Here is a 21,276-nt window from a genome sequence, read left to right as displayed (position 1 = left end):
AGGAGAAAAGGATTGTGATGCCGTCCCCTCACCAGCACCTCCTCACCATCTCTCTGGCGTGGTGTGTGTGCGTGCCTGCCACACGCTCTCGCATACATGTCTCCATGACAGCACACGGTGCATGCATTCACACTGAGCCCCTTCTTTCCTCCCCCCCACCTGTCACAGGAGGTTAGGGAGGAGGGGCAAAACGCCCTGTGAAGGGGCCGGCCCATATGCTGAGCTGCGCCAACCATCCTGCCTCCGCCCTCCTGCCTCTCCTCTCTTGCTATCTGCTTCCTGTCTCGCCCGCGGCCTTGCACACACACACACGCCCGTGCGCACTCCATTTCACGGGCGCATGCGACTGGCCCGCTACCACTGAACTGGCATTGTGTTTTTCGGTGAAGCACTTTTCTCAGTCTCTCCAGAGCAAGACGAAAAATAAAAAAAAATGGGCCCCCTCTCCAAGAAGCGCATGATCATCCGCGATGGCGTGTTCTACGCCGAGCTGTTCGAATTCCTCAAGCGCGAGCTGGCGGAGGAGGGCTTCTCCGGTGTCTCGTACCACGTCACGACCCTCCGCACGGAGATCGTGATCAAGGCGACGAAGACTCGGGAGGTGCTCGGCGTGAACGGCCGCCGCATCCGCGAGCTGACCGCCTGCATCCAGCAGCGCTTCAACTACAAGGAGGGCAAGCTCCAGCTGTACGTTGAGCGTGTGGAGGTGCGCGGCCTGTCAGCGATGGCCCAGGTCGAGTCCCTCCGCTTCAAGCTCCTGAGTAACCTGCAGGTGCGCCGCGCCGCCATGGGCATCATCCGCTACGTCATGGAGTCAGGCGCCAAGGGCTGCGAGGTCACTGTTGGCGGCAAGATCAAGGGCCAGCGTGCGAAGAGCATGACCTTCCGCGATGGCTACATGATCAAGTCTGGCACGGCCCACAAGTCCTTCGTCGACTCTGCCTGCCGCCACTGCTACATGCGCGCCGGCTGCATCGGTGTCAAGGTCAAGATCATGCTCCCGGGTGACTCGACTGGCCGCAACGGCCCGTCGGAGCCGCTGCCGGATGTGATCACGGTGATTGAGCCGAAACAGATCACCGCGGCTGAGTAGCGAGCGAGGGCGTTTCCCCGAGGGGCGCGCGATGTACGCGCGTCGGACGCCCCTCTGGATGGGGCGGCAGCAGCGAGATGACGGGCAGGTGCTGAGGTGCGAAGAGAACATCGTCAAGTGCATTACTTTTTCTTTTCTCTTGTCGTTCTTTTTTCATCGGTGAGTGAGTGAGTGTGTGTGTGCGCGCGCGCGCCGCGGACTCTTTCACTCAATTGTCTCCAAAAAAAAAATGTTTGCGTACACGCATGGGAAAGGACGGAAGAGGAAGACGGCGCGCACTAGGCGATGCCGTTTCACCGCATCGTCACCGTGAGTTGTCACCATGTGCGCGCACACCACATGCCGTCGTCATGATGCGCGTCGTCTCCCCGCCACCACCCACCACCCGCTTTCCTTGCTGGAGCGTCCTCGCTGTACTCTCCATCACTCACGGCAAGAGAGAGAGAGAGACAGAGCAGATGAGATGTGGTCGAGGAGAGCGGGCTGTTCAGGGTCGGCGGAAGAAAAGACGGCCGGTACGTAGGCGTTTGTTGTCGTGGCGTCCTCTCTCTGCCCTCGCGCCACTTCCTCCTGTTGGGGTGGTGTCTCACCGTGGCCGCATCGCCCTCCCCACACTCAGTATCACGGGCACGCGCGCAGATCCGAGTGCGCCTCCCCTGTTTGTGCGCTACCTTTTCTGCGCGTACGCAGATGGTCGTCCCTTGCTGATGCACTGCAGCACTTTCACTTGAAACCCTTCGCACTCTCCCCTTCCCGGCCTTGACCTCTCTCATGTTGTGTGGCCTGTGCGCATTTATGGGCGCATCACGACAGTCCACGTCACCGTCACCACCTCCACAACGGCGCCCTCTCACCCTTTGTTTCGCGTTTATGCCTTCAGAAGACGAAGAAGCTCGCCATTTTCTTTTCACCGTTTTTTTTTGTTCATAGACAGGGGCGAGTGCGCGTGTGTCCTGCGACACATCATCACCTTAGAGTCGCACGACAGCAGAGAGGGGGGCGGAATCACCTCGTCGAAACGGTGCGTGCGTGCGCGTGCGCTGCCGTGTCGCGGCACCCCTCTTTGAGGACGGGGCGAGGGGGGTAAGAAGTGTTTGTGCGGAGGGCACGGAAATGAGCGGCACACCGCCTCAGCCACGTCCGTTGGCAATGAATGCCGCGGTGGATGCTGCCGACCCGCGCGTCGCGCCCGCAGTGCAGCAGCTCTCCTTCGTTGCCCAGCGTGTATACGCGGTGTGGCAGAGAATGGGCATCGCCGCCCTCGACTGCGAGCAAAGGTGGCGCCTCTTTCTGCGCGGCTCTCTCCTGCCCTTTCTCGACGACTTCTGCGCCGTGCAGGAAGCCGCTGAGTACAACGCGGCCACGGAGAACGACGCACTGTTGCGAGACGTGTGCCACCTGGCCTTGCGGCTGGATGACGCTCCGCGGCAGCCGGAGGTGATGTCGATCGTGTCGCTGCTGAAAGAGCACTACGCAAGCACGCAGCAGCACCACCCCTTTATCGGCAGTGGTGGCAGGGGTAGCGCCAGCGGCAATGCAGCGGGGACAGCGAACAATGCCGTGAAGTTGACGGCGACGCCAGGTATGGGCAGCGGCGTCGATAGAGATGCCGCAGAGAGCGTGCCACCGCTACACAGAGAAGAGTTCATTTATCTCTCCCTCCCTTCCTTCACCACACTCCTCGAAACCCTTTTCCGGTCTGGGCAGCAAGGCGAGCGCAGCGATGCGCCGCCGCACGAGCTCGTCCATCAGGGAGGCGGCGGGGGCTTAGAGACGGACGATGGCATCAGCGAGCAGGTAGCACACGGCCACGGCGCCAATGATTGCAGCGCGGCGGCGCAAGTCCTGCGTCTTCTGCTGCACAACAACACTCACGAAGGCGTACGTCAACAGCTGCAAGCAGAGCTGGATCGACTGCAGCGCCTTGCCGACAACCGACTTCGATTACTGCAGCTGCTGTGCAAGCAGCGAGCCATTATGAGCCGCAGCGCGCAGGAGCAGGTGGTGCTACGTGCGGCGTATCGAGCCAAGTACCTCGGCAAAGAGGAGGACTGCAGCGCTAGCGTGCTTGGAAAGCAGGTCAGCCGCGATGGGGACTCTGCGATGGATGGAAGGCCGCAGAGAACTATCGCTGTCGGCGAGGTGTCCGCGTGCTCCTCCCGCTTTGTCTCGCCGCTGACATCTCCAAAGACGTCCGGCCTCGTCGCCCGCTCGGGAGTACCATCCAGCGGTAAGTGCGAAAGCAGCAGCGGCAGCACCGGCTTCGGTGCCAACGAAGACGCAGACGCCATCGAGGCGCTTGTCAACCGCCCAACAACCTCGCTGCAGGACGCCACGCGTGCAGAACTGCAGCTGCTCTTGTCGGCGGCCTCGTGCTCCCTCGACGCACCGCACCGCGCGAGCGGGAACGATGGCAACGTCGATGGCACACTACTTGAGTGCCGTGCTGAAGGCGAAGCGAGTAGCTCGACGTGGCCGACGTGCAATACCATGACAGCGACGACGGAGGCACGCGCCACCGCACAGACAGCTACGCCACCCGCTAGCGTGTGCGCTGCCGCGAAGATGGTGGTGCGGGGTGGCGACCCCGGCACGCCGCCGACCGCGGAGGCGCGCGCGACGGTGTTGGAGGTGGACGTGTCCGACATCACCGCTTACGGTACTCATCAAGACCTCGCCCTCACGCGCATCCACGCCGAAGCCGAGGCGATTGTACGCGGCATTGACGAGCACAATCAGCGCATGCAACAGGAGGCGCAGGAGGAGCTGCATGCGCTCGACACGCTAGAGAAGCTGTGGCGGACCATGTCTGCTCGCAGGACGTCCCCAGCGGCTTCGTCACTGACGTCTCTCACGAATCGATCCAGGAGCGAGGCGGCGAGTCAAGGTGAGGCCGGTGGCCCTACCTGCAGCAGTGGCGATGGCGAGAGGGCCATGACACAGGCTGCCACAGCGGCCATCTGCGCGCCGCCTCTCCCCCCTCTCCAGCCGGAGCCGTACACAAGCACAGCAGAGGAGATCATCGCTCGGTACCGGCAGCTGCACGCCACGTACGAGGCGGATGTGGCCGCGCAGCAGCAGCAGCAGGCTAGTCCTGCAGCCAAACTAGCATCGCTGCACGCGCTGTCGGTGGCGGAATCCTCAGCTGGCTTGTCTTCCTCATCGTTGAAGAGCAGCGAGAGACTCACGCCACCGACTGTGGTGGGTGATAGCGACAGTGCAGGTGAGCACAATGGTGCGCATCGGGCCATTGACGGCTTGTACCTGCCGCCAGTCGTCCGCCAAGTCCTTCGTGCCGCCTCGTATGCACCGGTCCTCGACTACGTCCGCCGCGCTCGGCTCGCGTTTCAGGCGCACCTCAGCGCACAGCAGGACGCTCTGGTGGAGAAGACAATGGCGCGGCTGCGCACCATCTATGAGGCCTACTATGCGGCAACGTGCGACAAAACATACGCAGTGGCACCAGACGGGGAGCTGCGCGTGGCAGTGGAGGAAGAGCTACTCGAAACATTCCAGGCAGAGTCAGCCGCTGTCATCGCGACACGGCAGCACCAGCAGCGGTACAAGGACGGCAAGAACGAAGCTACACGCTGCAGCGACTGGCGTGGGGTGGCTGCAGGCGCTGAGGTGCCACCGTTGAAACCTGACAAGGTTCTTCTCAGCTTTCAGCGTCACCTGGCCGCGTGTCAGCAGGTGCGTGAGCAGGCAGAGGACGAGATGGAGCTCTTGCGCCTGCGGCTGCACATCATCCAGCAAGCAGCGCCGCTGGTGCAGAACTATGAGGAGATTCTCCGGGAAGAGGCAGAGATGCGTGCCACGAGCCGCGAGCGGCTCTTGAACAAGAAAGGCAACATGGCGAAGCAGCTCCTGCAGGAGGAGAAAACGCGGCGGCGGGTAGCGAAGGAGCTGCCTCGCATTGTGAGCCAGCTAAAGGAGCTCGTCGCGGCGTGGGATGCGCTGCAAGCCGCCACCGACCCTCGCGAGGACACCGCGGATGTGGGCCGCCGCGACAACGATAGTCGTGGCGTCACAGTATCGCCTCCGTCAAGGTCGGCCAAGGCGGAGCTCTGGATTCATGGTCACCGTGTTCGCGACCTGCTAACGGCTCCGAAGACCACAACAGCGACGCCAGCCTCGCGCCTGCGGAGTCGCAGTGCGTCGAGCCCACCGCCCCTGCGGTCGTATCCACCTCACCGCAGCGCCTCCCCAGCCCCGCCAGCGCTCGTGCGGCATCGCGCCGAGCAGCCGCTCGCAGCCTCTGATAAACGGACGTCTCCACACCCCTCTCGCAACGGTTCGCCGATGCCAGTCTGCACGCCTCCTTCCCGCTGCGGCATGACACCCTTGGCGATAGCCGATGCTTCATCGAAGCGTCTTCCGGGACGCCATGAGGCTACTGGGGCTCGAAGCGGAGGTGCTGGTACTCGCACAACTCCTCTAGAACGTTCTGGTGACTCGCTTCGGCACCATAGCAACACTACATCGCCTCCGGTACGCTCCCGCACACCGCCCTACTCACAGGAAGCATCGCGCTCATGCAAGCCTGCCCCTTTCAGGTCCGAAGCAGCTCGAGTGCCATCCCGCTCCCCACCGCCGCTGCCACCACAGCTGCCACGTCGTGGGCTCTCCCTCGCCTCGTCCAACACGCACTCGCAGACACGGAAGGGGATCGCACACCCGTCCATGAGTCCCTCGCCCCCTTCCACATCAGCCATCCGCACGAAGCTGGGCAGTGCGCCACCTCCGTAGAGTCAAGCCTTGCGTGCAGGCGCGCTCGCACATGTGTGTGTGTGTGTGTGTTTGACCGCCGCTCCCTATTTATATGCTCTCTCTCTGTGTTGTGCACATGTCTTGGACTGGCGCTGCTGCTCTTCGTCCCTACTCTAAAGAGGCGGAGATGTTGGTGGGGGTGGGGGGAGGCAAAGCAGCCGTCCATCACCCGTCGGCAGCAGCACCGCTCCTCTTGTACCAGGGCACGTTAGCCCCCCACACACACGCACACGCACGCCCATCCCCTTTTTTGTGTAGATGAGTCTTCCCTTCTTCGTTTTCTCTCGGGGGGTGGGGGTGGTGGAGAGGGACTGCGCGTATTCCCACCCCCTTCTCTACTGTCTGCTGCACACGCCAGTAAACATGCCCCGTGGCCGCTACCGCTGCGGCCAGCGCCCCCTCTCCCTCCCTCTCCGTCGAGCTGCTCTGCCACGTCGGTGTTGAAAGTCGGCGCGACTGAGGGAAGAGGCCAACGTATATGTCGACTCGGGTAGACGAAGGGCGCCCATGCTCATCGAGGAGTGGGCGGCAATCGATGACGCGCACTCCCTGAACGCCTCTTCTCGCGTCCCATTCGGTGGGATCGAAGACCCCATCTCCTCCTCTCACCGCTTCCTTACTGCCCGCACTCCCCCCTCACCGTGCATCACTGCTTCTCCTTCGACTCGCCACGACGGGCGGCACGACAGCTCAGCAACTATACACCACACAGACAGCGCACCACCTCGCGTCAGAACCTTTCTCCCTCTCTCCCGTCCTTACTCGCCATCAGACGTTAGTGGACGTCATGGCCGCTCCAGAAGCAGCGACTGCCGCAGCTGCGGCGGCAGCAGTAGCGGCATCCGCCTCGCCAGTTCCGGGCAACTCCTCCGTACCTCTGGAGTGGAGCTCGACATGGAACCTCTTCGACGAGCGGCACACTGGGTTTGTGTCGCACATCGACCTCAAGCACATCCTCCGCAGCCTCGGGCGCCGCTACACGGAGGCGGAGCTCAACGATCTTCTACGGCCCTTGCCCAACCCTGCCTCCTATGACGCGTTCGTGAAGCTGATGCAGCAGCCGTACACCGGGCCCACCGAGGACGACCTCGTGACAGCGCTGCGCGCCTTTGACGTCGGCGACTCGGGTCGGTTGAAGCTCTCTGAGCTCATTACTCTTCTCACGACACTGGGGGAGAAGATGCCGGAGGCGGACGTGCGGCAGTTGCTCGCTGAGGTGCCGACGGATGAGAAGGGGCGAGTGCGCATCGACGAGCTGGCGAAGTACCTGTGCACCCCCGTGCCGACGACGACGCCCGACATTGTAGAGCTGCAGAAGCAGCTGGGGCAGTTGCAGGGAACGAGTGGCGGGCCCTCGTGCAAGAGCGTCTAAAGGTGCGAGCGTTTAGCGATGAGTGAGGGCAACAGTATCATGCGCGCCAGGCCCCACTTCTCGTCAGCCGTGTGTCCTTTGCGCTGTCTCCCCCCTCCCCTCCCGTGTGATCGCGCATGATGTGCACACCACGCACACGCAGACTTCTGTCTGCTGCATGGTATTTCTTTTTCCTGTGTGTGTGCGTGTCTTCTCTTCTCGACAGCGCTGCACACGCATCCTGCCCCGTCCTTCTGTCTCTTCTATGTACATAAGCAGTGATGCTGTCCGGCAATGCCGCTGAACTTTGTCTACACGCACGCACGTGTGTGCGTGCGCGCGCGCGCTGTCTGGCTCAGGTGTTCCCCATCGCCTTTTCCTCTCCCCCAACACCGTGCAGAAGCGGCGGAAAAGAGGAAGAGGAAGAGAAAGGGGGGGTGAAAGAGAACCGTTGCCGGCCGCTGATCTGCTCATGGTCGTCGTCAGATTGCCAGCTGGCACGTGTGTGCTCGTCAGCATCGTTGAGAAAGGTGCTGCCCACGGCCACTCCCGGTCCTCCACCACCACCACCCTCTCTCTCTATCCTATCCTATCCTCCTCCTCCTTTGTTGCCAATTAAATGTCTCTCTCCCGTCGTTGTGTGTGTGCGTGTGTGTGCGTGTATGTGTGCGTGACGACGTTGGCGGCGGTGCCCTTTCTTCACGCCACCACACACACACGCGCGCGCGCACCTTGCGTCTATCGCGTTGCTCTCTGCCACCCCTCATCCTCCTCCTCATGGGGGAGGAGGTGAATGTCCTATCAGCGATTTATGTTTCTCTGGCCTGTGACACGCATACGTCCGCACACACACACACACACACCTCAACATCGACAGATAAACCTCTGTTCCCCTCACAGCACCCCCAACCACTACCCCCATCTCCGTAGCCGCGCTCGTCTCACTCCCCGTCCCCTCTCGCCCAGTACTTACCAGCTTTGCGTCTGTCACCGATATAAGACCGTCGCACGTGCACCCGATCCGCTGGCGGAAGCCTGGGAGTTGGTCAGAGAGTGTATGCATGTAGCTGTGCCTCGCCCACGCTCACGCAACGCTACCCACAACCTGTACCGCCACTCCCCTTCCCCCTCCACCCCAGCCTCTCGCCCCTGCCGGCTCGCTCGGCCCTTTCTCCTGCGCCTCTCTGTCCGATAGACTAGCGCCTCACTCAAGCGGCAGTGGCGTTGGCACAGACGCGCACGCGAGCGCCAGCGCACAGATCAAACCTTCTGGGAGTCAGCGCCACCACCAGCCGCAGTCCTGTACCCACGCCTCGCATCTGTGCATCTCTTCCTCCCTCATTAAATGGTTTACCCGTCTTTGCCAGTTGGGACGTTAGAGAGACACGCCGCACATACACACACACACACAGAAAGAGCGCAACGCGTCATTGTCTTCGTTGAACGCTTCGCTGAGTGCCTCCTCCTCATCCTCACCCCTGCAGCGCCGCTTTTCCTCTCCAGCCGTGTAATGAAAAGGGCTCTGCGCATACAGTGCTTGAGAGAAAGAGCGAGAGACTGGCAGTCAGTCAGTCAGTGCTGAAGGACAGAGAGCAGCTGTGTAGAAGGGCACTTGCGGCTTTGGCTGACGTTGTGATCCCCTCTTACCCCGAACACCTCCGGAAAGGAACGTCAGGCGCACGGCGTCCCCGAAAACCGCGTCGCGAAGAAAGACAACGATTCATCTGCGCGCGCTCCCGTGCGTTTCCCTTCGCGCATATCTATCTGTCTATCTATATTTATATATATTTATTTATTTATCAAGGAGCACTCATAGTGGAAAAGCTGTGGCAATCACGCCTGCGCAACGGAAAGAGGGAAGCGCTCGCTCGTTCGCGAGCGCACGCTGGTCAGGGGTGAAGGCGGCACAGTTGTGTGTGCCAGCGCGATATTGCACCCCGTATGCGGAGAGATAGGGAGCATCCGAACTCATCTACAAGCTTTCAAGAGAGAGAAGAGGGTACCGATTGAACGGCGCTGCAGCAGCAGCGCGCGCCCTCCGCAAGCGTTAAGAGAGCGCTATGAGTCATGAGGACCCCAAACGGGCTGTTTGGGGAGCGGGCAACACCAGCACGTCAGTGGCATCGCCGCCGCTGCTGAGCTCCCTCTCCTCCTCTTCGGCAGCGCTTAACAGCCAAGAGCTCCACAGGCCGTCTGGCATGTCGGGCGCGAGTGTCGCGACACCCGTTGCATCGCCGCCGGCGCCACCGGTACCGCCAATGAACTACAGCGGCAGCGGGATGGCGAGCAACCGCGCCACCTCTCCGCCGCCGCGGGGGGAGGAAGAGGCGCTGCAGTCTCCTCTGTACAACTCCCCGTCGCCGTCGCCATCCTCGCCAGCAGACATGATAAGCGACACGCCGCACGTGGACGCAGTCGCATCCTCCGATTCGTCGTTCACCACATCCCCGACCGAGTCGGCAGGGCTCTCGCAAGCGTTGGTATCGTCTCCGCCATCGCTGTCGCCCATGGTGGCGTCGTGCCCAGGCTCACGGCAGTCCGCACAGTCGCTGGGCGCCGCTAACATCGGCAGTGCAAGTGCCGTCGAAATCGGCCCGAGTTTGAACGGAGCGTCGGGTGGGAACAGCGGGGGCGCCTCTTCTCCTATCAGGTCTCCCAGCAACGCAGCCGCCAGCGCCAATCCACGGCGCTCGCTCAACGCCGCCTTTACGCTCAGCCCGCGCACCGAGAGCGACGTGGAGGCGTCAGAGGAGTACAACGACGACGCTTCAAGGGTGTGCTTCGAGCTGGACCGGCATGACCCGCCCATCAAGCAGTACTGTCATCTTGGCAGCCTGGAAGAGCGGCAGAAGTTTGTTAGGGAGGGATGCATCGCGGCAGCGCAAGAGATGTCCACACAGCGTATCCTCGACCACCTGCTGCCGGCACTGCTCACGGCATTCGAGGCGGACGACTATGGAGAGTCCTTCGACGACTGCGCCCCTTGCATCGCGCGCGCGCTGCCGCAGATTGTAGCATGCATGGAGGCGCGCACTACCCCCAACCTCACCTATTTCATGGGTCTCATCATGGAGCTGTGCTGCTCCGCGGAGGAGGTCGTTGCAAGAGCAATGACAGCCTCCCTACAGGCCATCTTCGAGATGGTCGAGGACGATGTGTTACTTGAGCTGTTCCTCCCTTTCGTGTTGACGATGCGCGTGTCTTTCTGGAGTGCACCGCGCGTCGTGGCAGCTGGACTGCTGGGCCACCTCGCTATGCGGCCGGCGGTGCTGCAGGCAAGCGGGCTGAGCGTGTCCGACATGTTCAACTACTACGCGGAGTGCAGCAGTGATGCCTCAGCAATGGTCCGCTCGGCCGTTGTCACGTCCCTGCATGACTGGGTGCGTGTAGCCGCCGTGCATCGGCTCACGCTGGCCGAGATGCCGCTGCCGCTGCTGAAGAGTCTTGCCACAGACGATCTCAGTGACACTGTCCGGTACCTTTTGATTGAGGAGGTGGTCAAGCTGGCTCAGATGATCGGGCCCAAGTCGACTTCCAAGTATCTCCTCGGCACCTTCATCGGCGCCTCCACGGACCCGAGCTGGCGTGTGCGCTACACGGCCGCGAATCGGCTCGGCGCAATGGCAGGATTGGTGTTGAACGCCGACGACTTGGAGGTGCTCCTGGAGACGCTTGCGCGTGACGAGGAGCCAGAGACGCGGGCGGCTGTGGCACGTCAGCTGGACTGGATCGTGCAGCACTGCAGTAGAGAGGTCATCCAGAACTGCTGCGTCCCTGTAGCAGTGGCCTTGTCGCAGGATTCTGACCCGATAGTGCGGTGCAGTGCGGCTCGCCACTATCACTGCCTTGTGTTTGGGAGTGATGAGGTGGTGCGCACCATGTGCAAGGCGCTGCGGGCACTCATGCAAGACGCCGCCTTCTCGGTGCAAGAGAACGCTATAGAAAGCCTGGGCGATTTGGTGGCGGCGCTGGAAGGACATGTGCAGGCAGCCGTGCAGCATGCGGCGCACAGTACCGCCAGGAGTAGCAGTGGGGCGGCGCTGTCGTCATCTAACGCTTCCCGCAGCTCCGCCTCGCGACGGCAGCCGGCGTCGGCGTCGGCGACGGCGCACAGCCGCATCAGCCGCCGAAAATCGCCACACCGCTCCTCGCGACTCACCAGTGGGGCGGCGGGGGAGGCGAGCGTCGCCCTCACACGGAAGCGCACCGATGCGATAGTGCAGTCCTTCATGGCGGAGGTACTGACCCTCGGCGAGTCGCGCAACTGGCGCATCCGCGACGCGGTTGTGCGTATTGTTCACCAATTCTGCAGAGTCCTCAGCCCTGACCAGTTCCGCCCTCTCACCAGTATGCTCTTCGTCGCCCTGCACGACCCTGTCAGCACCGTCCGCTCGCAGGCGGTGCGCGCGCTGAAGGAGGTGTCGGCAGCCTACGGTGGCGAGTGGGCAGCTCAGACAGTGACGGAGCTGCTGCAATCTGACACGCTTGCCCCGAGCCGCGCCGTGAGCTATTTGTGGCGTGTTGTGATGATCCAGTGCCTGGAGGTGCTGCTTCCGGTGGTGAGCACACTCAGCCCGCGCGAGGAGCGGCGGCAGCAGCTACTCGCGACGACGCTGCCACTGTTGCATGACTATGTCACGGACCGCGTGCCGAACGTCCGCCTGGCAGTCGCCAACGCGCTGCCTCGCTGGTACTCTTGGTTCGACGTGGCGGAAGAGGCAAGGGCGGCATATAATGCGGCGATCAGAGCGCTGCAGCAGGACGCAGACGTCGACGTTCTCGTAGCCTCACACAAAATCCCGGACAACAACAACAACAGCAGCGGAAGCGTCGCGGACGGTGAAGCGCGCTGACAGACAGCGACGGAATCGTGGCGGGCTCACCGATGGTGTACGAATAGGGCTCGGATGGAGAAAAGGAAGCAAGAGCGATGAAGGGGGAGATGGCAAGGGAAGCGAACGGGAGCACATCAAGCAGAAAAAAAGGAGTGTGTGGGGTGTGTTGAAGGCATCTCTGCTTCTGCTTCTTCTTCTCCCCTCGCGGGCATGACGCTGGGGACGCCCTAACCCCACCCCCTGGTCTCACGCGCTGGTTCACCTCTCTTACACGCCTCACCTCTGCACTGTCCTCCCCCTCCTTCCCGCTGCGCCTCGCTTGTCTGCCGCAGGTGCAAAAAGGGGAGGGGGCGCGCTCGCCACGAGTGCGGTTCGGGCACGCCTCATCGCTCACTGTACAGTACTCGTTGCATCGCTTTTTCCCTTTGGTGTTTCTTCGCTCCTTTCGAATGCTCTGATGTGTCTCTCTCATGACTGTGACAGCTCCCTTCCCCTCCCCCACCCTGCCACCACCACCTGCCGCTGCCCCGCCGCCGACGCTCCAGCAGTTTTCCTCTCCGACTCGAGTGCGCGCGCAGTGGAGGGAGGGAGGAGAGGGGGCGAGTGTTCACCGAGGCGTTCTCCGTCTGCCAGGCTCTTGCGTTTGGGACGGGGAAGGAGGGAAAGGCGGGCGGGCGTCGGCACGCTCACAGACCCACTGAACCGGAAGTGGCTCGCACCTTCACCTTGTGGCTGCGTCAGCGGGGCGTCCCCCCTTCCTCCCTCTCGTTGAGCCTGTCACCAAGTCTGTTTTTGTGTCTCGCCGACCAGCTCAGCACCCACATCGCGGTTCCCTCCCCTCCTCCGCCGGGCACAGAGAGGGGGTGGGCGGGGGGGTCCTCTTTGTGCCCGGGAAGGAGAGGAGGGCATCGCCACTTCCTCTGCCCTCATCCTCTCTCTCTCTCCTATGCCTGCGCTGGCGTTCAGATGTCACGGCACCGTGAACGCGGTAGCGCTCACATGAGAGGAACTTCATGTCCGTTCTTGCCCAGTCTTTTTTTTCCCACGGCATACACCCTCCCTCCCTCTCTCTCTCCCCCTCTCTGACACCCCTCCCCCTTTCCCTCGTCCTGCCGCTACGAACAGACATGTGCTCACACGCCTAGGTACAGCACAGCAGCAGCCGTAGTAGCAGCCCCCTTGTCGCAACCGCTCCCATTCGCGCAGCCGGTCGGAGTGCGAGCACAAGGTCGACATAGACGCAGAAACATCGAACAGAGCCCTTTCGCGTGTGTGCGTGCGTGCGTGCCGATCGATGAGTGCGTCGACGCGAAAAGGAGCGATGCCCGCGGCTTCGCCGTCGCATCCGAGTAGCCCACCCCTCTCCTCCTCTGGCGAGACAGCCGCCGTACGCCCGTATGACCTCGACACCGTCTTTCTTTCCAAGACCGTCGTTTCATTGGACGATGTCTTCGCGCACTCCGTTAACGGCCCCTTCGACGTATCGCCTATGTACACGCCGAAGCAGCAATGCACCGAACAGCAGCAGAAGCTGCAAGAGGCAGCCGCCACAACACCCGCGCACATGCGCTTGACAAGCCTGCCGTTCTCGGGCGGATCAGCGCCGTACACGTCCTCGTCGCCCAAGCTCGCTACTCGGCGTGCGTCAACTCGTGCAGCGGGACTTCGGCCCAACGCCGTGGTGCGCGGCGCAGACGGTCAATGGCGCGCCGTCTCCCCCGACCGCGGGGCGCCCACTACTGCATCTGCCAGTTCCGCCTGCTGGAAGCCGCCGTCGCAGGAGGCACGCGCGCGAATGCAGCTCGTCCCGCTCGACTCGTACCACTTCCTCCTCACATACCGCGACGTGGACTCAGCAGGGCAGTTGCGCAAGAGCTGCGACAAGCGGACCGAGACGACGACTGTGGAGCGCCTCGCCGCTAGCTCGCCTGGCCGCCGCCCCCCGCGCAGCGGCATCTGTGTGGTTCGACGCCTAGAGGGGGAGCAGCGACATGCCACCCGCGCATCATCAGCGTCCATGGCGGCGCCAATGGGCGCTGCATCGGCGACATACCCAACCCTGTCCCGCGTCGCGCGCGGTCTGCCACTGGACGCCTTTGATGGCTGGGTGCGCGACTACACCGTCTACGGGCTGTCGTGCAACGAGGCAGTGCTGCACGCAGCGTGGGAGGACAAGACGCGCGAGCGCGCCTTTGCACTGCCGACAGATGTCATAGCGGTGGTCGGGGAATCGACCGCAGCTGTGCACGAGGCGGTGGGCGGTGACGGCAGCAGAGAGGCGCGAAGCCTTTGTCGTAGAGGCGGCAGTCTTGGCGAGCACGTCGACAGCGTCGGCATCGCTGTTCCACGTGCAGGCAACAATGGAGGTGTGGCGATCGATGAAGGAGCTGCGGCGGATGGAATGGAGGAGGCCACGTGCGTGTCCGCTGATGCGGTGCGAGCGGCAAAGGCGTCCCCTTCGCTGGATCGGCTGCACTGCAGCAGCACTACGACCTCCTCGTTGGCCGCCGCCTCTACCCCGTCGCCATTCACTGAGAGGAACAGGGAGAGAAGCGGAGAGGTGGCAGCAAGAGGAGCAGAGGAAGGGGGCGGAGGAGCGGCGGAACCATTTTCGGCTGCACTGGCGTCCGCCGCGGCGCCGCAGCACCAGCAGGCTTTCTTGCTTTGGGAAGAAGAGCGGCAGCGCGCCGAGCGGGCGGCAGCGCAGCTGCGGCACCGCTTCCTTGTCTCCGACAGCGCGCAGCACGCCATCTGGGCGCTGGAAGTCCGCCTGCCCTCCATGGAGGTGCGAGCTGTTGCGCCAGCGGAGCTCTACACGCCGGAGGTTTGGCAGAGCACCGAGGAGGTGTCGTCAGCTGCCAGGCACGGCGAGGAGGACGGCACTGATGTGTTAGCAGCACGCCACGCCGCGGGCACGCACGAGGAACCTGCCGTCGCGCCTTCGCCTGGGATTGCGTTTCCTCGCAAGAAGCCGGCGTATACCAGCACGCACGACCACGCAGCCGCCTCAGGTCACCGCGGGTCCGCCAAGAGTTCGCCCGACACCGACGCATCGGGGCCGCGCTCTCCATCGCCGGCAGAACCGTCAACGACCACCCACGCTGGTGCAGCAGACAGCCCTGGTGATTCTAGACCCTACGGCAATGCCGCGCGTCGCTGCAGCACGTCGGTGGAGACGCACTACGGTGGTGGTGCGAGTTGCAGCACCCAGCGCTGCCGCCGGTCCGTCTCCTCGGCTAGCCCCTCGCTTGCCATGGCGGAGGCAGTGCCCACACCTCTGATGGGCGGTTCACGCGGCTTCGTCGACGGTCACTTCAGCGTCGCGCGCTTTCACTCTCCGGGGGCGCTGTGCTGGCGCATCGAAGACGACGAGGACGACGATAAGGGGCCCCTCGCCGGCGGTGGAGGCGGCAGTGATGACGGCGTTGACGGTGGGGTGTTGGCGGCTTCCCGAGATCATGAAGGACGAGGTCAGGCGCCGACCAGGCACTTCCGCGTCGGCCCCGTTTCGTACCTTCGCCGCCGCCGCTGCTGCAGTGTTCTCTTCATCAGCGATATGGGTAACTGCGCTATTCGGTACGCCAACTTCCATAACCATCTCGTGCGCACCATCACGGGCGTGGATGGCGTCCCTGGTTACCGTGATGGCAGCTGCGTATCCTCGCTCCTGCGTGGAGCGACAGCGCTAGCTTGGTGCTCCGCTGGGTTGCTCTTCACAGACGGGGCGAACAGTGTCTTGCGGCTTATTACGGGCATCCGTAAGCGTCGGACGCAGGAACCTGAGCGGGAGAGCGGCGAGGGCACGGCAGGAGCAGACGCTGGCGCCGCGTCAGCGCGCTGCGCGGCCGCCCCAAGTGGGTCAGAGATGCCGACAGTGGGTGAGCCCGAGGTGCGCCAGCAGACCCCGAGTGCACCAGAGCAGCCGGGCTCTGCTGAGAACAAGCCGGCTGACCACTCGCTCAGCAGCACCCTCCTTGCCACCGCCACGGAGTCCGAGGGCGGAGCGCTACAAACACCGCCGCTTGAGCCGTCGTCATCGAGCCCTCCATCAGCTACGCCTCAAGGAATGCGGCCGTCATCGCTGTGGAAAGGTGCGGGCACGGCGCTCGCGATGCCACGTGTTTGGACGCTGGCAGGATGTACGCGTGATACGGATGTTGATCAGTGCACCGGAGCGGATGCAAGCCTGGCGTCCTACGTCGATTGTGCCGTCCCGTCGCGAGCGCGCTTCGGCTACATCAGCGACATGGCGCTGTGGACCGACGCGACGGGCGACACTCAAGTGCTGCTGGTCGACCAGACCCATCACGCCCTCCGCATCCTCGACGCGCGCGGCGGCGTCTCCACCTACGTCGGGCCAGCTGACTACGAGATGGCGGGCGTGGACCTAACGTCGGCGACAATCACCCCAGCCGTGGACTCGCTGCCGCGGGGGCTGGTATATCCATGCTGCTTAGCCGTTGGCGCACTCATTAAGGAGCGATCCCCGACGTTGCTGAGCGCCACCACCACCACTGCCGCCGCCGCCGCCACTTCCACCATGATCACCCCCCAGCCCTACCTCTACTCGTCCAGCCCGCTGCTCTTCACCGCAAGCGCCGTAACAGGTACTGTGTCGGTGTTGCTGCCCGTTTCGCAACGTAGTGCTCCGACGCCTTGGAATGTGCTCGAGAACCAGCACCGCGGCAACGCCACAGAGAACTGCGAGGTAGAGGGGGAGGCACGCAACGGCGACAAGGACGGTGCCTCGGTGCTCGCCGCCATCCGTGGTGCACTGGAGCTGGGCGTGGCCACTGAAGGTCGCCGCAGCATCGGTGAAGTCGCCACGCCCTCGCTGAAGCACGTGGTGGTAGGCTGGGCGGCAGACGAAGCCGGCGGCGGCAAGGCGGAGAGCGCGCAGCAAGCCCTTCAGTACCTCCGGCTACGCTTTCCGTGGCTACTAACGCCATCCGTGCCACCGCTGAGTCCGCGCCTCGTTGCTGGCTGCTCCTGTCATGTATCCGGCAAGCGTCGCGGCGCCGCCGCCGCCGCCTCGGCGCCTGCAAGCGAGGCGGTTGGCCTTCATTGCCACTCCGCCAGCAGCCGTAAAGGCGTTGGCGCGCCGTTGAGTGTGCTGCACGTCTGCGGTGATGGGAAGCCGGCCAAGTCCCCAGCGACGTCGACTGCAGCGGTGCGCGCTGTGCAGCAGCGGCTGCTCTTTCAAAGCCCTCCGCGCTGCCCTCCGATCATCACGGGCCGGTCCACATCAGCCTGCACGAATGCACTCACGGTAGCAGCGGTGAAGACAGTGGCGGCGCTATCGCTGAAGCCATCCTTGCTTTCGATGCCGCCACCACACATGGTGGAGGTCCTTCACGGCGCACCCCTCAACGACGACGCCGGTGGCGATGGTGCAGCAGTAAGCCACCGGCGGGTACCTTGTGCGGGCAGCAGTAGCCCATCGCGCGCGGCACTGCCGCTGAGGTCCGACGGCGACCCCAAAATAAGAGAGGGCCAAGACAGCTCGCGGCAGAGCAGCAGCAGTAGCAGTCATCTTCAACTGGAGGATGGCGAAGACAAGGTGCAGAGTGGCCATGGTAGCCATAGGCGCGGTGGCCGCGCGGCGGAGAGGCGGCTAGCACCGCCGATGGAGAGTGTCTCTCGGTCGCCAAGCGGGAACAGCAGCCCAGAGCAGCAGCCTGTCGGCCTCGCCACGAATCCGCCGGTGTTGCCTTCGTCGACCTATGCCGGGCGATTCCAAGATGAGGCACCAGAGCAGCGCCAGAAGCGCCTGCGCAGCACACTAGAGGTCCCCATCCGCACAAGACCATCTGGAGCCCCGCGAGCGCTGCACAGGCAGGCACAAGAAGAGGGAGACGAGTACGACGGCAGTCCCTCACAAGGGCGCCAGCCCGAAGACTGCAAGTCGTCGTCGCGCTCGCCACACGGGCGCACCACATCGCCGAGCAACCGGAGCGGTCGAGGCAGTCCGCCACTGACGCCGCGCGCGATGGCGGCGCACCAACTCATGCAGCGCCATCGCACCAGCCGAAGCAGCACTGCCCCGCATATGGCATCGGCAGAAGGCCGCCCATTAGGGTCAACAGAGCGCGAAAACGTGGCTTTCACGGATGGTCGTGACGACGCCGCCCCATGGCCACAGACGCAGCAGCAGGACGGCTCGCAAGGTCGGACTGCACGCACGGAGCCGCTAACGGCGTCGAACGCCTCTGATCGGCGCAACCTGCCGCCGTGTCACGCCGATCGGCAGCTGCTTGGCGCCTACGATGCGGCAGTGCGTCGGCTGTTTTGCGTGTACGATTATCTGGCAACCAAGACCGTCACAACGTCAATGACCGCGACAGCAGGCGCCGCACCTGTAGCAGCAGGAGCGACAAGCGTCAGCGGAGGTGCGAACCCGCGAACCACTTCCGCGGGAAGTCGCCGCAGCAGCGCACCGACGCTGTGGGCCATGCGCCAGAGCCGCCAGGTGGAACAATACACCATGTCCTTCACGGCCTTCTTCCGATTCGTCGTGCTCACCGGGTACGCTGACTACCTCGCCGAGTTAGCCGAAGCAGCGGTCACAGCGGCAGCCGCCACCGACGCTCACACAGTAGCCCGGGACGGCAGCGTGCCGTCACTGGCGTCACTGCTATGCAGGCTTAGCCAAGTGCCACCGCGGCAAAGTAGTTGCCGCAGAGGTGGCGCCGGGGCACGGCACAAGGGTAGCAGTGCACCCGCGGCGTCGTCGAGAGCGTTAGGCGGGGTCGCATCCGCAGGAGCACCGTCATCGCTTTCGCATGCCCGACCCTCTACCTCCTCTGATGTGCTGGTGGTGCCACTGGCCGCCACGGACGCGCGCGCCATTACCGCGGTGCTGTACGCGTGTGGTGTGCAGCGGAGGGGATATCACACGGTGACTCAGATGGACTTCCAGAGCTTTCGGAGAGCTGCGCTGCTGCTCTACACGTGGGCGCGTACGGCGAGGTGCGCGGAGACAGCGAAGCAGAGCGAGGCCGCGGGCAGTGACGGTGCGCACAGCAGGCGCTGCAGCGCTCGCCGAAACGCTCCCAGGCGCAACGGCGCGGATGCAGCAACGTACGCGTACGTGGACACCGTTCCCTCGCTGGACGCGCTCACGTCGGAGGAGGTCGTCGCTGCGTATTCGGCGGTGTACGAGCGCGCCGTCTGCTGCATTCCGGCCTTGGCGATGTCGTTTGGCCCAGGGGGGTCGATGCGCGCATCGCACGGAGCACCATCGCCACTGTCGGCGGTGAACGCCGGCTCGTCAGGCGCCACGCCGCTACGCCGACGCCACTACAAAGAGGCAATGGGCTCTCGTCGATGTGGCGGCGGTGTCGGCGACACAGCGGGAGGCGTCGATGATGTCATCACCCCGCCTGTGTCGCCCATCACCACCACAGAGGCTGCCGACGACGTTTCGTGCCTCGTCATAGATGGCGATGACGCACTCAAGGTTCGAGAAGCCGTGGCGGGAGAGGCGCCATGGGCGGCGCAGAATAGCGATGACGCGGACGCCCTCTTTCCACCCTGGGTGTTGACACCCCACGAAACCTTTGCCCTCGACGAGCTCCTCCGCCTCCTGCAGCGCAACGAATCGACGCTGCGGCAGCTCTTTGAGGCGTACAGTGTGCCGATCACCCTTCACCGCTCACCGCAGTACGAGGCACCGTTGTCCGCAGCGTTAGCCGCAGCCTCGAACGCGTGCTCGCTGCCCCTTAGTAGTCCTGACATCTCTCGGGACCTTGGCGACGGCGGGAGGGCAATGGCACAGCAGCCGCGACACGGGCCCGTGTCGCCGCCAGCGACCACGCGTCTCGATGCATCACCAGCAGTCGCACGCTCTCCAGTAGGTAAGCACCGTAATCGCCATGCGGTGGGCAGCGCCTGCACTACACGCCCTGCAATGCCCGTCCCTGCAACGGCAGCAGCACTGGATGTCGTACACGGCGCCGCCGTGCTGTCGAGTGTGTCCACGAGTCAGCAAGACCTATCGTGGAAGGTGCAACAGATCTACACCATGAGCGCGCTGGAGAACCAGGAAGCCTACGAGCGCACGAGTCAAGTGCTGCATGTGATGACCTTTAAGCTCTTTATAGAGCTCTGGCGCACGCTGGACGTGTTCCCGTCTCTAACACGCATGGGGGCGATGCAGCAGGCGTTTAGTGATGCACTCACCACACCCATGCTTCGGGGCTTAGCGTCGGCACCAAGGGGCGATGCAGACGCGCCGCTTCAGCCGCAAGCGCAGCCGCCTTCATCGTCGCCTACACCCTCCGCTGCCCTGCTCAGCAGACGCACTGTTGCGCAGTTGTGTACGCATGGCGGGCTGCCGTACGCCTGCTTCGTCGAGTCCTTTGTCCGCGTTGCCCTCACCGTTTTCTCGCACTCGGTAGACCGGACCGCGTATCCGACCGCCACGGCGAAGACGGCCGGCTTGATGCGCTGGTGCAACAAGCAGGTGGCTCTCGGGCTGGCAGCGAAGCGAGTGCAGCAGCAGCAGCGGCTCAGTGCGACGGTTGCCGGCGTGCATGCGTCGAGCAGTAGGCTGTACATGACGCCAACAGGGGCCTCATCGGTATCGGCATTAGCGGCACGCGCGCCGCGAGCTGTGGGCTTCTTTCCCCATCAGCTGCGACTTTTCTGCGTGCCGTCGGCGTCGAGGTCGAGCGCTGCACCACCGAAGACGGGCTGACATTTGGCAGCAGGAGAGGCGTGTGTGTCTCTGTGGAAGGGGTGTAGGAGGTGAAGTATGGAGCGGCCTCACTCGTGGGCTGTTGTCTTCGTCCTCTCTCTCTCCTCTCCCTCACTGTCTCCGCCATCGCCACAGGCACACACACACTGGCACCCTTTCTCTTTCCTGCTTTGGGGACCGTTTTCGATGTTGCACACGGGCACACATTCACAGAGAGAGATTGCGGCCTTCTCTTCCTTCTGTTTTAGCGGGGCGAAGCATGTACTGTGGCGTCCGCGCAGCAGAGCGCCGTGGAGCTCGGGCAGCTCCTCCGACGTTATCCATGGTCCCTGCACAGCTCCCTCGTCTCCCCTCCCCCCCTGACAACAGCCCCAGCGTCCATTCTGTGTTGAGCCGACCCACCCACTCACCCCCTGCTTCCTCTCCCTCTCCCTCCTCTCCCCCCTTTGCATTCTCTCCGCCGTCTGAACGCTCCTTCTGCTGCTTTGCGGCAGTGGTGAGTGGCACACGGGCGCACACCCTCATACAC

General features: G+C 63.6%; 5 protein-coding genes across 5 annotated transcripts; all 5 read left to right on the top strand.

The window, feature by feature from the left end:
• Positions 1-433: 433 nt before the first annotated feature.
• On the top strand, positions 434-1,093 carry LSCM1_06937 (uncharacterized protein; the record flags this gene model as incomplete). Its single annotated transcript, XM_067324336.1, has 1 exon — positions 434-1,093. The coding sequence occupies one exon, from the start codon at positions 434-436 to the stop codon at positions 1,091-1,093; it is 660 nt and encodes a 219-aa protein (XP_067180007.1).
• Positions 1,094-2,242: 1,149 nt separating this feature from the next.
• On the top strand, positions 2,243-5,842 carry LSCM1_06936 (uncharacterized protein; the record flags this gene model as incomplete). The annotated part of the gene is made up of 1 exon (XM_067324335.1): positions 2,243-5,842. One exon carries the CDS (start codon positions 2,243-2,245, stop codon positions 5,840-5,842), a length of 3,600 nt encoding a protein of 1,199 aa, XP_067180006.1.
• Positions 5,843-6,650: 808 nt separating this feature from the next.
• Positions 6,651-7,235, top strand: LSCM1_06935 (uncharacterized protein; the record flags this gene model as incomplete). The annotated part of the gene is made up of 1 exon (XM_067324334.1): positions 6,651-7,235. One exon carries the CDS (start codon positions 6,651-6,653, stop codon positions 7,233-7,235), a length of 585 nt encoding a protein of 194 aa, XP_067180005.1.
• A 2,039-nt stretch (positions 7,236-9,274) lies between these two features.
• Positions 9,275-12,067, top strand: LSCM1_06934 (uncharacterized protein; the record flags this gene model as incomplete). The annotated part of the gene is made up of 1 exon (XM_067324333.1): positions 9,275-12,067. One exon carries the CDS (start codon positions 9,275-9,277, stop codon positions 12,065-12,067), a length of 2,793 nt encoding a protein of 930 aa, XP_067180004.1.
• A 1,303-nt stretch (positions 12,068-13,370) lies between these two features.
• On the top strand, positions 13,371-20,747 carry LSCM1_06933 (uncharacterized protein; the record flags this gene model as incomplete). The annotated part of the gene is made up of 1 exon (XM_067324332.1): positions 13,371-20,747. The coding sequence occupies one exon, from the start codon at positions 13,371-13,373 to the stop codon at positions 20,745-20,747; it is 7,377 nt and encodes a 2,458-aa protein (XP_067180003.1).
• Between the last annotated feature and the right edge of the window lie 529 nt (positions 20,748-21,276).

The sequence above is a fragment of the Leishmania martiniquensis genome, chromosome 15, assembly GCF_017916325.1.
Source record: "Leishmania martiniquensis isolate LSCM1 chromosome 15, whole genome shotgun sequence".
NCBI lineage: Eukaryota > Euglenozoa > Kinetoplastea > Trypanosomatida > Trypanosomatidae > Leishmania > Leishmania martiniquensis.
Note: the sequence above shows the minus strand (reverse complement) of the source record. Positions and strands in the feature narration are given on the sequence as shown.